General features: G+C 68.8%; 2 protein-coding genes across 4 annotated transcripts in view; one reads left to right on the top strand and one right to left on the bottom strand.

Moving 5' to 3' along the window:
• The window catches only part of ITGA5 (integrin subunit alpha 5), a 30,130-nt gene extending 19,762 nt beyond the window's left edge, over positions 1–10,368 (bottom strand). For 2 of the 3 annotated variants that reach the window (XM_085041165.1, XM_085041166.1), the window contains exons 1-12: positions 10,077–10,368; positions 8,872–8,999; positions 7,926–8,038; positions 6,823–6,949; positions 6,083–6,144; positions 4,960–5,005; positions 4,099–4,224; positions 3,172–3,216; positions 3,023–3,066; positions 2,828–2,884; positions 2,169–2,221; positions 1,118–1,332 (exon numbers count right to left, since the gene is read on the bottom strand). In XM_085041165.1, coding sequence (XP_084897291.1) covers positions 1,118–1,332; positions 2,169–2,221; positions 2,828–2,884; positions 3,023–3,066; positions 3,172–3,216; positions 4,099–4,224; positions 4,960–5,005; positions 6,083–6,144; positions 6,823–6,949; positions 7,926–8,038; positions 8,872–8,999; positions 10,077–10,294 — 1,234 coding nt within the window. In that variant the 5' untranslated portion in view covers positions 10,295–10,368. The remainder of the gene's footprint in view (positions 1–1,117; positions 1,333–2,168; positions 2,222–2,827; positions 2,885–3,022; positions 3,067–3,171; positions 3,217–4,098; positions 4,225–4,959; positions 5,006–6,082; positions 6,145–6,822; positions 6,950–7,925; positions 8,039–8,871; positions 9,000–10,076) is intronic. The other variant, XM_085041164.1, reaches the window with a different exon arrangement.
• The window catches only part of LOC146425789 (integrin alpha-5-like), a 16,261-nt gene continuing 13,424 nt past the window's right edge, over positions 10,293–13,129 (top strand). The window contains exon 1 of the mRNA XM_085041082.1: positions 10,293–10,483. Coding sequence (XP_084897208.1) covers positions 10,293–10,483 — 191 coding nt within the window. The remainder of the gene's footprint in view (positions 10,484–13,129) is intronic.

A 13,129-nucleotide genomic window follows, 5' to 3' on the forward strand; every position in this document is an offset into this window, starting at 1 on the left:
TTGTCCATGTCCCCCAGTGTCCCCCCACTGTCACCCCATTGTCACCCTCACCACTGAAGCCATCCCTGTCCATGTCACACTCCAACCCCCATTGTCACCCCCATTGTCACCCTGTCACCCCGCTCACCATTGAAGCCATCCCTGTCCATGTCCCCCACTGTCACCCTGTCCCCGCTCACCATTGAAGCCATCCCTGTCCAACCCCCATTGTCGCGCCCCCATTGTCACCCCACTGTCACCCTGTCACCCCCTCACCATTGAAGCCATCCCTGTCCATGTCACCCCGCTGTCACCTCCCCACTGTCACACCCCCACTGTCACCCCACTGTCACCATGTCCCCCCTCACCATTGAAGCCATCCCTGTCCACTGTTGCCCCCCAACGCTCACTGTCACCCCAGTGTCCCCTCCATTGTCACCCCCCTCACCACTGAAGCCATCCCTGTCCATGTTGCCCCCCCATTGTCACCCCTCACTGTCACCCCAGTGGCCCCCATTGTCACCCTGTCCCCCCTCACCGTTGAAGCCATCCCTGTCCATATCACCCCATTGTCACCGTGTCCCCGCTCACCATTGAAGCCACCCCTGTCCATTGTCACCCTCCAACCCCCATTGTCACCGTGTCCCCGCTCACCGTTAAACCCGTCCCTGTCCATGTCCCCCCACTGTCACCTCCCCACTGTCACACCCCCACTGTCGCCCCATTGTCACCCTGTCCCCGTCGCCCCCCCACTATAACCCCCATTGTCACCTCTTAACCCCCACTGTCACCCCCCTGTCCCCGTGTCCCCGCTCACCGTTAAAGCCGTCCCTGTCCATGTCCCCCACTGTCACACCCCACTGTCACCCCATTGTCCCCGTGTCCCCGCTCACCGTTAAACCCGTCCCTGTCCATGTCACCCCACTGTCACCCCCCTGTCCCCGTGTCCCCGCTCACCGTTAAAGCCGTCCCTGTCCATGTCACCCCATTGTCACTCTGTCACCGCTCACCGTTAAAGCCGTCCCTGTCCATGTCTCCCAGTGTCCCCCCCATTGTCACCGTGTCCCCGCTCACCGTTAAACCCGTCCCTGTCCATGTCACCCCATTGTCACCCCATTGTCCCCGTGTCCCCGCTCACCGTTAAAGCCATCCCTGTCCATGTCGCCCAGCGGGGCGATGGCGCTGCCGAACCTCCCGAACTCGTGGGTCCCGGTGAGGTGGGCGGGGGGCTCTGCCGGGACCCCCCCCGCGCCCCCCCGCTGCAGGTACACGTACAGCCGGCCCAGCTCCCGCGCCCCCCCCGCGCCGCTCCGCGCCATGAACAGGGGCGCGCCCACCAGCAGGTCCGTCAGCCTGGGGGGCGACAGGGTCAGCGGGTGGGGACACCGCTGGGGCTGGCAGGGGACACCACTGGGGCGGGCTGGGGACATCTCTGGGGATGCTTCTGGGGGAGTCTGGGGGCTGGGGTCAGGACATCTCTGGGGCTGGGACACCTCTGGGGGGGGCTGGAGGGGTCAGAGGACATCTCTGGGGGGCCTGGGGACACTTCTGAGGGGGTCTGGGAGGGTCAGGGGACACCTCTGGGGGGTCAGGGGACATCTCTGGGGGGTCTGGGGGGTCACGGGGTCTGGGGAGGGCAAGGAGCCCCTTTGGGGGTCCCCGCGGTGTCCCCGGGTGTCCCCAGTGTGTCCCGAGGTGTCCCAGGAGTGTCCCAGGGTGTCCCCAGTGTGTCCCTGGTGTGTGCCAGAGTGTCCCCCGGGTGTCCCCATGTGTCCCTGAGTGTCCCAGGAGTGTCCCAGGGGTGTCCCGAGGTGTCCCCAGTGTGTCCCGGTGTGTCCCGCGAGTGTCCCCAGTGTGTCCCCCGGATGTCCCCGAGTGTCCCCGCTGTGTCCAGAGGTGCCCCAGTATGTCCCAGTGTGTCCCAGTGCGTCCCCCGGATGTCCCCAGTGTGTCCCAGGGTGTCCCCAGAATGTCCCAGAAGTGTCCCCACTGTGTCCCAGTGTCTCCCAGAGGTGTCCCAGGGTGTCCCAGGGTGTCCCCGCAGTGTCCCCGAGGTATCCTGGTGTGTCCCCTGTATGTCCCAGTGTGTCCCAGTGTGTCCCCGAGTGTCCCCGAGTGTCCCCAGTGTGTCCCGAGGGGTGTCCCGGCATGTCCCCGAGTGTCCCCTCGATGTCCCCGCTGTCCCTCACCCGTCGTTGTTGACATCGGTGGCAGCCACAGCATAGCCGAAATACGCTGCCATCTGCGGGGGGAGGGGCGATGGGGGTGTCACCCCTCCCCCAATCCCCTCTGCGCCCCCCAGGACCCCCCGAGACCCCCAGACCCAATTGGGGATGTCCCCCTGTCCCCTCCTGTCCTTGGATGTCACCTCTGTCATCTGAGGTCAGTTCTGGGTCACCCCATGGTCCCCAAGGACCCCCCCTGTCCCCCCCTGTCCCCCTCCCCTCCCTGGATGTCACCTCCCTGTCACCTCGGGTCACTTCTGGGTCACCCCTCTGTCCCCAAGGACCCCCAAGGACTCCCCTGTCCCCTCCTGTCCCCTCCTGTCTCACCTGTCCCCACTGTCCCATCCTGTCCCCACTGTCCCCCCCTTGTCCCCTCCTGTCCCTGCTGTCCCCTCCTGTCCCAGTGTGTCCCCAAGGTGTCCCAGGGTGTCCCACGGTGTCCCAGAGGTCCCTCCTGTCCCCTTCTGTCCCCTCCTGTCCCCTCTTATCCCCCCTGTCCCCCTTGTCCCCACTGTCCCCTCCTGTCCCCACTGTCCCCTCCTGTCCCCTGTCCCCTCCTGTCCCCCCTGTCCCCACCTGTCCCCCCTGTTCCCACTGTCCCCTCCTGTCCCCACTGTCCCCACCTGCTCCCCTGAGAAGTTGTACAGTGACTGCATGTTGGTGCCATTCAGGATGGTGACCTGGGGACAGAGTGACACGGGGGTGACACTGAGGCAGCAGGGGAGGTGACACGAGCACCGGGACCCCCAGTGCCACCCCAGTGCCACCCCAGTGCCACCCCCGTGTCACCCAGTGCCACCCCAATGTCCCCTCCTTACATAGCCATAGGTGAGGTTGCCCTTGGGGACACCAGCCACGAAGTCTGTGGGGACAATAAGGGACAAAAAGGGACAAAGGGACACTCTCAGGGGTGGCCAGGAGGTGCCACCCCACCGTGTCCCCTCCCCTGTCACTCGGTGTCACCCACCTTGCGTCGTGTCACCGCTGAACTCCCCGACTGTCACCGAGTAGCCTGGGGGGGGACAGGAGAGGTGTCACGTGTGTTGTCACCTACCTGTGCCATCGGTGCCACCCGGCTGTGTCCCCGTGTGCCACCCATGTCCCTGTCCCCATGTCACTGTCCCTGTCCCCATGTCCCATGTCCCTGTCCCTGTCACCATGTTCTCCCATGTCCCTGTCCCCATGTCACAGCTGTCCCTGTGTCCCCATGTCCCACCCAAGTCCCCATGTCCCTGTCCCTGTCCCTGTTGCACCCATGTAGCTGTCCCCGTGTCCCCGTATCCCATGTCCCCTGTCACTGTCCCCATGTCACACCCATGTCCCTGTCCCCATAATGTCCCCACAATGTCCCCATGTCCCCATATCCCCATGTCCCCATGTCACACCCATGTAGCTGTCCCCGTGTCCCATTTCTCCATGTCCCTGTCACTGTTGCTGTCGCACCCATGTCATTGTCCCCATGTCCCCATAATGTCCCCATGTCACACACGTAGCTGTCCCCGTGTCCCTGTCCCTGTCCCCCTGTCACCCATGTAGCTGTCCCCACAATGTCCCCACAATGTCCCTGTCCCCACAATGTCCCCGCAATGTCCCCTGTCATCCATGTAGCTGTCGTGTCCCTGTCCCTGTCCCCACAATGTCCCTGTCCCTGTCCCCTGTCACCCATGTAGCTGTCCCCGCAATGTCCCCACAATGTCCCTGTCCCTGTCCCTGCAATGTCCCCGCAATGTCCCTGTCACCCATGTAGCTGCCCCCATAATGTCCCCACAATGTCCCCATCCCTGTCCCCTGTCACCCACGTAGCTGTCCCCACAATGTTCCCACAGTGTCCCCTGTCACCCATGTAGCTGTCCCCACAATGTCCCCGCAATGTCCCCGCAGTGTCCCCTGTCACCCATGTAGCTGTCGTCGTGGCTGGGCGCGGCCTGTCGCGTCTGCAGCTGGCCCGGCACGGCCTGGATCAGGTACTCGGGGAAGTTCCCTGCGGCGATCTGCTCCTGGGTGGCTGACATCACCTGCCCTGGGGGACACCTCAGCAGCCGCGGGGACAGCCAGGGGACAGCCCGGGGGGACATGGGGACAGGGACAGGGGTGGGGATAGTGGATAGGGGATAGGGGATAGGGGACAGGGACAGGGATGGGGACAGGAACAGGGGACAGGGACAGGGGGACAGGGACAGGGACGGGGAGAAGGACAGGGACAGGAGACAGGGACAGGGACAGGGGACAGCCCGGGGGGACATGGGGACAGGGACAGGGACATCCCGGGAGGGCGGGGACAGGGATGGGGGTAGGGGACAGGGATAGGGGACAGGGAGAGGGAGAGGGACAGGGACAGCCCGGGGGGACATGGGGACACGGACAGGGGACAGGGATAGGGGGACAGGGACAGGGACAGGGGACAGGGACAGGGGAAAGGGACAGGGACAGGGACAGCCCGGGGGGACAGGAACAGGGACAGGGGACAGGGATGGGGACAGGGACGGGCACAGCCCAGGGGGACATGGGGACACGGACAGGGGACAGGGGACAAGGCCACCCCCGCACCACAGGGACAGGGACAGGGGACAGACAAGGAGGACACGACCACCCCCAGCACCTCGGGGACAGCACAGACAAGAGGACAGTTGGGGACAATTTGGGACAGTTGTGGACAGGCAGGGGACAGTTGGGGACAGCTGGGGACAGTTGGGGACAGTTGGGGACAGTTGGGGACAGTTGGGGACAGCTGGGGACAGGCGGGTTGGGGTCTCACCTTGCCAGAAGTAGCTGCCAGGTCCCCCCAGGAGCACCCGGCCTGTCTGCGGGGACACCGAGGGACCTCAGTACGGGACACCCCGAGACCCCCCGAGACCCCTCAGAGACCCCCCGGGACCCCCAGAAAACCCCAAAAACCCCCGAGACCCCCAGAAACCTCCCCGAGACCCCCAGAGCCCCCCAGAGAGCCCCAGAAAACCCCAGAAACCCTCGAGACCCCCAGAAACCCCCAAGAGCCCCCCCAGAGACCCCCAGAAACCCTCCGGGACACCCGAGACCTCTGGGCCCCCAGAGACCCCCGAGACCCCCAGAAAACCCCGAGACCCCAGAAACGTCTGGGACCCCCAGAGACCCCCAGAGACCCCCGAAACCCTCTGAACCCCCAGAAACCTCCCGAGACCCCCAGAGCCCCCAGAGAGCCCCAGAAAACCCCAAAACCCCGAGACCCCCAGAAACCACCCAGAGCCCCCCAGACCCAGAAACCTCCGGGACACCCAGAGACCTCCGGGCCCCAGAGACCCCAGACCCCAGGACAACCCCAGAGCCCCCAGAAAACCCGGGACCCCCGAGACCCCCAGAGCCCCCAGGACCCCCAGCTTCTCCTCACCCCGTGACCCCACAGGACTCCCCAAAACTCCCCAAACCCCTCTCAGGACCCCCCAGAGCACCCCAGAAACCCCACGGGAACCCCGAGACCCCAGAATCCCCCAGGAACCCCCAAACCCCACCCCTTACCCCCACCCTCGTAACCCTCAAGCCCCCCCAAAGCCCCCCAAAGCCCCCCAAAGCTCCCGAGCCCCCCAAAGCCCTCTGATCCCCCAAGGCCCCCAAAGCGCCCCAAAACCCCTCAAAGCCCCCTAGCCCCCCAAAGCCCTCAAGGCCCCCGAAGCCCCCCAAAACCCCCCGGAACCCCCCAAAACCCCCGGAGCCCCCCGAGCCCCCCAAAGCCCCCCCAAGGTCCTCGAGCACCCCCAAACCCCCAGAGCCCCCCAAACCCCCCAAACCTCCCAAAGCCCCCCCAAACTCCTCCAAACCCCCCCAAACCTTCCAAAGCCCCCCAAAGCTCCCCCAAAGCCCCCCAAAGCTCCCCCAAAGCCCCCCAAGACCCCCAAAACTCCCACCTGGGTGAACTCGGCGCTGAAGCCCCCCTGGCAATATCCCTGTCCTGCCGCCGAGTTCAGGTCTGGGGGGACATGGGGGGGTTTTTGGGGGTCTTGCGGGGTTTTTGGGGGTCCCGGGGGGGTTCTGGGGTTTTTCGGGGGTCGTTTTGGGGGGTCTCTGGGGGGTTTTAGGGGTCCCTGGGGGGTTTTAGGGGTGTCTGGGGGGGTTTTTGAGGGTCCCGGGGAGTTTTTGGGGGTCCTAGGGGGTTTTTGGGGGGTCCTGGGGGTCTTTGGGGGTCCTGAGGGGGTTCTCTGGGATCCCGGGGGGTTTTGGGGTCCTGGGGTGTTCTTGGGGGTTTTGGGGGGTCCTGGGGGGTTCTTGGGGGTCTCGGGGGTTTTGGGGGTCCCGGGGGGTCCCTGGGCATCAGGAGGATCACTCTGGGGGTCTGGAAGTGACCAGGGGTGACACCCATGGGGGTGACTGGGGGTTCTGGGGGGGTGTCTGGGGGTCCCGGGGGGGTCCTGGGGGGGTTCTGGAGGGGTCCTGAGGGGGTCCCGGGGAGGTTCTGAGGTGTCCCTGGGGTCCCGGGGGGTCCTGAGGGGGTCCCGGGTGGTCTCGGGGGTCCCTGGAGGTCCCTGGGGGATGCCGGGGGTCTCTGGGAGTGTCCCTGGGGGTCTCGGAGTGTCCCTGGGTGTCCCTTGGGTGTCCCCGGGTGGTCTCGCGGGTCTCGGGGGGTCCCCGGGGGTCCCGGGGGTCTCACCCGATCGGCACGGCGCGTACTCGACGAACTTGGAGAAGTTGCCGATGGAGAGGAAGCAGGAGCCCACCGGCTCGCGAGCGCCCCCCTCCTCCTTCGGGGGGCTCCAGCTGTACAGGGGGGCGCAGGCCTGGGGGGGGGGACACGGTGGATGGGCACGGGCACGGCTGGGGGGCTCTGCTGGCCCCCCGGTGTCCCCAGTGTCACCTGTGTCCCCAAACCTCCGGTGCATTCCTCTCACCCCTCCCAGTTCTTCCCAGTTCTTCCCAGTTCTTCCCAGTGCCTCCCAGAGCCTCCCAGCGCCCCTCAGCCCCGCTGTCCCCCCGGTGTCCCCAAAGTCCCCAGTGCCCCCCAGCCCTGCTGTCCCCCCGGTGTCCCCAGTGTCACCTGTGTCCCCAAACCGCCAGTGCATTCCTCCCATCCCTTCCAGTCCACCCAGTTTTTCCCAGTTCCTCCCAGTTCCTCCCAGCGCCCCCAGCCCCGCTGTCCCCAATGTCCCCAGTGCCCCCCAGCCCCGCTGTCCCCGCGGTGTCCCCAATGTCCCCAGCCCTCCCAGCCCCGCTGTCCCCCCAGTGTCCCCATGTCCCCTGTGTCCCCAAGCCCCAGTGTCCCCCATTGCCCCCCATTCCTCCCAGTTCCCCCCAGTCCTTCCAGCCCTGCTGTCCCCGCTGTCTCCGCGGTGTCCCCAATGTCGCCAGCCCTCCCAGCCCCGCTGTCCCCCCGGTGTCCCCAATGTCCCCTGTGTCCCCAAACTCCCAGTGTCCCCATTGTCCCCCATTCCTCCCAGTGCCCCCATTCCTCCCAGTTCCCCAGCCCCTCCAGTGTCCCAGTTCCTCCCAGTGCCTCCCAGCACCTCCAGTGCCCCCCAGCCCCGCTGTCCCCCTGCTGTCCCCATGTCCCCTGTGTCCCCCATGCCCCCATGCCCCCATTCCTCCCAGTCCTCCCAGTTCTCTCCAGTGTCCCCAATGCCCCCAGTCCTCCCAGTTCCCCAGCCCCTCCAGCCCCCATTCCTCCCAGTTCCCCCATCCCTCCCAGTTCCCCCAGCCCCCCCAGCCCCCCAGCCGCGCTGTCCCCGCTGTGGCGGCGGTGTCGCCGTGTCGCCGCACCAGGATGGAGCCGTTGTGCGCTCTCACTGTCGCTCCGAACCACTGCAGCGACTTGAACTCCACGGGCTCGGCGGCGTCGCTGCTGTTGCCACCAAAGTCGTGGGTCCTTGTCCCTGGGGGGCGACAGGGGACAGCGGTGAGGGGACACAGGGGACAGCGGCCAGGTCACCCCCTCGGGGACCCCCCGGCCACCCCCCTCACCCCCCCCGGGTTGATCATTAACGGAGCCAAGGCCAGCGGGGGGAGGGGAAGGGGATGACCCTGGGGGTGACACGGGGTGACAGGGGGTGACACGGGGGTGTCGCTGTCCCCTGAGGGTGACCTCACACCCCGGGAGGGGCTGTCCCCACCTGTGTCCCCATTCCTGTCCCCCTCCCGCCCAGCCCTTGTCCTGATCCTGTCCCCATTGCCGGGGATTTGTCCCTCCCCGTGTCGCTGTCCCCATACCCGGGGTGTCCTGTCCCCGCCATGTCCCTGTCCCCATACCCGGGGTGTCCCCAGCCCTGGGGTGTCCCGTCCCCCCCGTGTCCCTGTCCCCATTCCCGGCTGTTCTGTCCCCTCCATGTCCCCATACCGGGCTGGCCTGTGCCCTCCATGTCCCCAGCCCTGGGGTGTCCTGTCCCTGACATGTCCCTGTCCCCATTCCCGGCTGTCCTGTCCCCTCCATGTCCCCAACTCTTTCCCCACACCTGGGAGGGTCCTGTCCCCACACGTGTCCCCATCCCACGCGTGTCTCCGACACCCCCGTGTCCCCAAGCCCCCGTGTCCCTGTCCCCTCTCGTGTCCCTGACCCCCCCGTGTCCCCATGCCCCCGTGTCCCTGTCCCCCCTCGTGTCCCCGTGAACCCCCACGTGTCCCCACATCCCTGTTCCCTGCCATGTCCCCACGCCTCCCCCTTGTCCCCACGCCCCCCGGCGATGTCCCCTGGTGTCCCCACGCCCCGTACCGATGTGATCGAAGTCGATGGGGGTGCAGGCGGCTCCGGGGGGCCACGGGCAGTGCAGCACAGCCCCGCCCTGGGTGACATTGGGCTGGCTCGTGTTGGCCTTGGGGGCTCCGACCAGGATGCTGACGCTGGGGGGACACGGTGGTGACTTCACGGCGACACGGCGCTCGTCACCCGCGGGACACCAGGGGAGGGACACGGGGGGGGTCGCAGGGGTGTCGCGCCACCCCTCCGCGGTGTCCCCTCAGGCTCAGCCCCTGTGTGACCTTCCGGCCCGGGGGGTCCCTGAGGGGGTGACACTCGCTGGGTGTCCCCCGCTTGGCCCCGAAACTCCTGACCCCCCCGGCTGGGGACACGCGTGGGACTTGGGGGGGGCAAGGCCGTGCCTGGGTCTCCCCCTGAGCCCCCCCGAGCCCCCCGGGGCAGCTCCCGGCTCCGGTTACAGGAAACGCTCCGGCCGGGGGGCAGCGGGGCCCCGGGACCCCCGGCGGGGCCAGGGCGGGGGGGGGGGACACCGGGGGGGACACCACGGGGGGACACGGGAGGGCACAGCGGCTCTGCCCCACTCGGGACCCCCTCGCCGGACCCTCCCGGCTCCCGTTACCCGCTCCCGCTTCCTGTTTCCCGTTCCCGGTGCTCTGTCCCGGTTCCGATTCCCCATCCCCGCCCCGGCGCTCCGTTCCCGGTTCCGCTGCCCCGGCCCAGTTCCCGGTACCGCCCCGTTCCCGTGTCCCGTTCCCGTGTCCCGTTCCCGTGTCCCGTTCCCGTGTCCCGCTCCCGTGTCCCGGTTCCCACTCCCCGCCCCATTCCCGGTCCCGTTTCCACCGCCCGGCCCTGTTCCCGCTCCCCGCTCTCACTCACGTTCCCTCTGCCCCATTCCCGTTATGCCGCTCCCGGTCCCGCCCCTCCCCGCCCCGCTCCGCCGCCGCTCCCCGTCCCACCGGGCCGCTCCCGCTCCCGGCCGCCTCTCCCGCTCCCGGTGTCCGCTCCCCGTCCCTCTCCCGCTTCCCGGCGCCGCTCTGCCTCCCTCCCGGCCCGGCCCGCCGCCCTCCCCGCTTCCCCGGGCCGCTCCCGGTCCCCCTCTCCCGCCCCGCCGCCTCCGCCGCCCCCGCCCCGTCCCGTCCCGGTGCGGCTCCCCGCTCCCGGTGCGGTTTCCCGGCTCGGTTCTCGCTCCCGGTGCCGTTTCCCGGCTCGGTTCGCCGTACCTGCCGGGCTCGGGCAGGTAAAAATCCAGCGCGAAGCCGAAGAACGAGCCGGGGGCCCCGCGGAAGACCACGGGCCGCGACGCCTCCAGGTTGAAAGCGGCGACCGGCGGCGGCAGCAGCGGCAGCAGCAGCGGGAGAAGCACCGGGAGGGCGGCGGTGGGGCTCCGGGAGCTCCGCCGGGGCCGGGGGCGGCGGGGGGCGGCCGGGGCCGGGGCCATGGCGGTCGGGGCTGCCCGGGCTCGGCGCTGCTCCCGCTGCAGAGTCCCCTCGGAAAGTGCCCGGGGGGGGCCCGGGGCCGCCCCGCCCCGCCGTGACTCACCGGGGAGGAGCCACGGCCCCGCCGGGTACCGGCACCGGCACCGGCACAGCGGCGGGGAGACCGGGGGGAGCCCGGGGGGAGAGGGGAGGCAGCGACCCGGACAGCCTGGGGACAGCCCGGGGACAGCCCGGGGACACCCCAGGGACACCGCGACGTCAGGGGCTGGGACACCCCGGGGGGACAGGGACACCCCGGGGACAACGCGACGTCAGGGGCAGGGACATCCCGGGGAGAGCGGGGCACCCCGAGGGGAGCGGGACATCTCGGGGACAGTGGGACACCCCGGGGACGGCGGGACATCAGGGACAGGGACACCCCGGGTGGGGAGGGACATCTCGGGGACAGCGGGACACCCCGGGAACAGCGGGACATCAGATACAGGGACACCCCGGGGACAGCGGACATCAGGGGCAGGGACATCCCATGGGGAGAGGGACATCTCGGGGACCGCGGGGCACCCCGGGGACAGCGGGACATCAGGGACATCAAGGACAGGGACACCCCGGGGACACCCCCGGTCAGGGACAGGGACACCCCGAGGGGACAGCGGGACACCCCGGAGACGTCAGGGAGCGACGGGAATGGGACATCCCGCGGGGAATGGGGCAGCTCGGGGACAGGGGGACAGCAGGACACCGGGACACCCCGAGGGGACAGCGACACTCCGGGAGCACCGGGGCGTCAGGGAATGGGACACTCGAGGGACACTGGGACATTCCAAGGGCAGAGGGACACCCTGGGACAGCCCAGGGACATCAGGGATGGGGACACCTGAAGGACACCAAAGGGACAGCGGGACATCAGGGACCGGGACACCTCAGACACACCCTGAGGGCAATGGGACAGCGGGGACACGGGGGACACTGGGACACTTTGGGACACGGGGACATCAGGGACAGGGACACTGGGGAGACACTGGGGCGTGGGACATTGGGGTACAGCGACATTGGGGGCACTGGGACACCTTGGGACACACCAGGACATCAGGGACAGGGACACTGGGGGGACACAGGACATCGGGGCACAGGGACATTTGGGCGACACCGCGACACCATCCGAGTGGGACAGGCACAGGGGACATGAGCCACACGGGACCCTCGGGGACACCGGTGGGACACTTGGGGACACGGCGTGGGGGGACAGGACACGGGGGACAGGAGCTGGCCGGGCCGGGGGACACAGCAGGGCTGGGGACACGGCGGGAGGAAGGGGACACGGCGGGAGGAAGGGGACACGGCGGGAGGAAGGGGACACGGCGGGGGACACGGGGGGGTGGCCGGATCCCGGCGCCGCTTCCTGGAAGGAAAGAGCGGAAACGGGGCTGGAGCTGGAGCCGTTCCCACGGAGGGGGTGGGACCCCCGGGAGGGGACACGCGACACCCGTGGGGACACGCGGGACACCCGTGGGGACACGCGGGAAGGGCCAAGACCCCCCGCGGGGACACGGCGGGGACGTGTGACCTCCTTGGGGGACACAGCGGGACACCCCCGGGAGGGCGAGGGGGGTCGAGGGGACATTGTCCTCCCCATCCGCGCCGCGCGAGCAAGGAAGGGTGGACACGAGGGGACACTGGGGGACACGGGGGGACACGAGGGGGACGCGGAGGGACACGAGGGGACACGGAGGGACACGCGAGGCGCGTGCAAGGGGCGGGGGGCGCGCACAGGGGGCGTGCAAAGGTGGGGGTGGACACGAGGGGGACACCAGAGGGACACGAGGGGAACGCGGAGGGACACGGAGGGGACACGAGGGGACACGGAGGGACACGGGAGGCGCGTGCAAGGGGCGGGGGGCGCGCACAGGGGGCGCGCACAGGGGGTGGGGGGCGTGCTGGGGGGCCAGGGCAGGGGGGTCTCGCATTCCTGCGCCGCTGATGCAACGGCGGCCGCGCGGCTGGGCCGGGGTGGGCGGCCCGGGGGGCTCGGGGGGAACCCCAGGTGACAGGGGGGACAGTTCAGTCCCCGCAGGGACACCAGCGAGGACAACCCTGGGGACACTCAGCGCTCAGAGCCAGCCGTGCCCTGGTGGGGGACGCGGGTGGTGTGTCCCCGTGCGCGTCCCCGTGCGCGTGCCCGCCGTGCCCCCCGTGCCCGCCGCGGGGAGGTGGCGCGGTGCCCGTGGGGACAATGGGGACAATGAGGACGTTTCCGCGGCCGGGGGGGGAAGTGGCGGCGGGGAGGGGGAAACAATGAGCTGGCGCCGCGGCCTTTCCTGCCTCGCGCCGGGCGCGGGCACGCGCGGGTGGTGGCACCGGGGTGGCGTGCGGTGACACTGGGATCGTGTGCACACGCGTGGGGTGACACCGGGATCGTGTGTGGTGACACTGGATCGCGTGCGGTGACACTGGGATCGTGTGCACACGCGTGGGGTGACACCGGGATCGTGTGTGGTGACACTGGGATCGTGTGCGGTGACACCGGGATTGCGTGCACACGCGTGGGGTGACACTGGGATCGTGTGCACACGCGTGGGGTGACACAGGGATCGTGTGCAGTGACACTGGGATCGTGTGTGGTGACACCGGGACCATGTGTGGTGACACCGGGATCGTGTGGGGTGACACAGGGATCGTGTGTGGTGACACTGGGATCGTGTGTGGTGACACCGGGACCATGTGTGGTGACACCGGGATTGCGTGCGGTGACACCGGGACCGTGTGCAGTGACACTGGGATCGGGTGCGGTGACACTGGGACCGTGTGTGGTGACACTGGGATCGTGTGCGGTGACACCA

Source organism: Lichenostomus cassidix, chromosome 29, assembly GCF_008360975.1.
Source record: "Lichenostomus cassidix isolate B80296 chromosome 29, HeHo_3.0, whole genome shotgun sequence".
NCBI classification, from domain to species: domain Eukaryota; kingdom Metazoa; phylum Chordata; class Aves; order Passeriformes; family Meliphagidae; genus Lichenostomus; species Lichenostomus cassidix.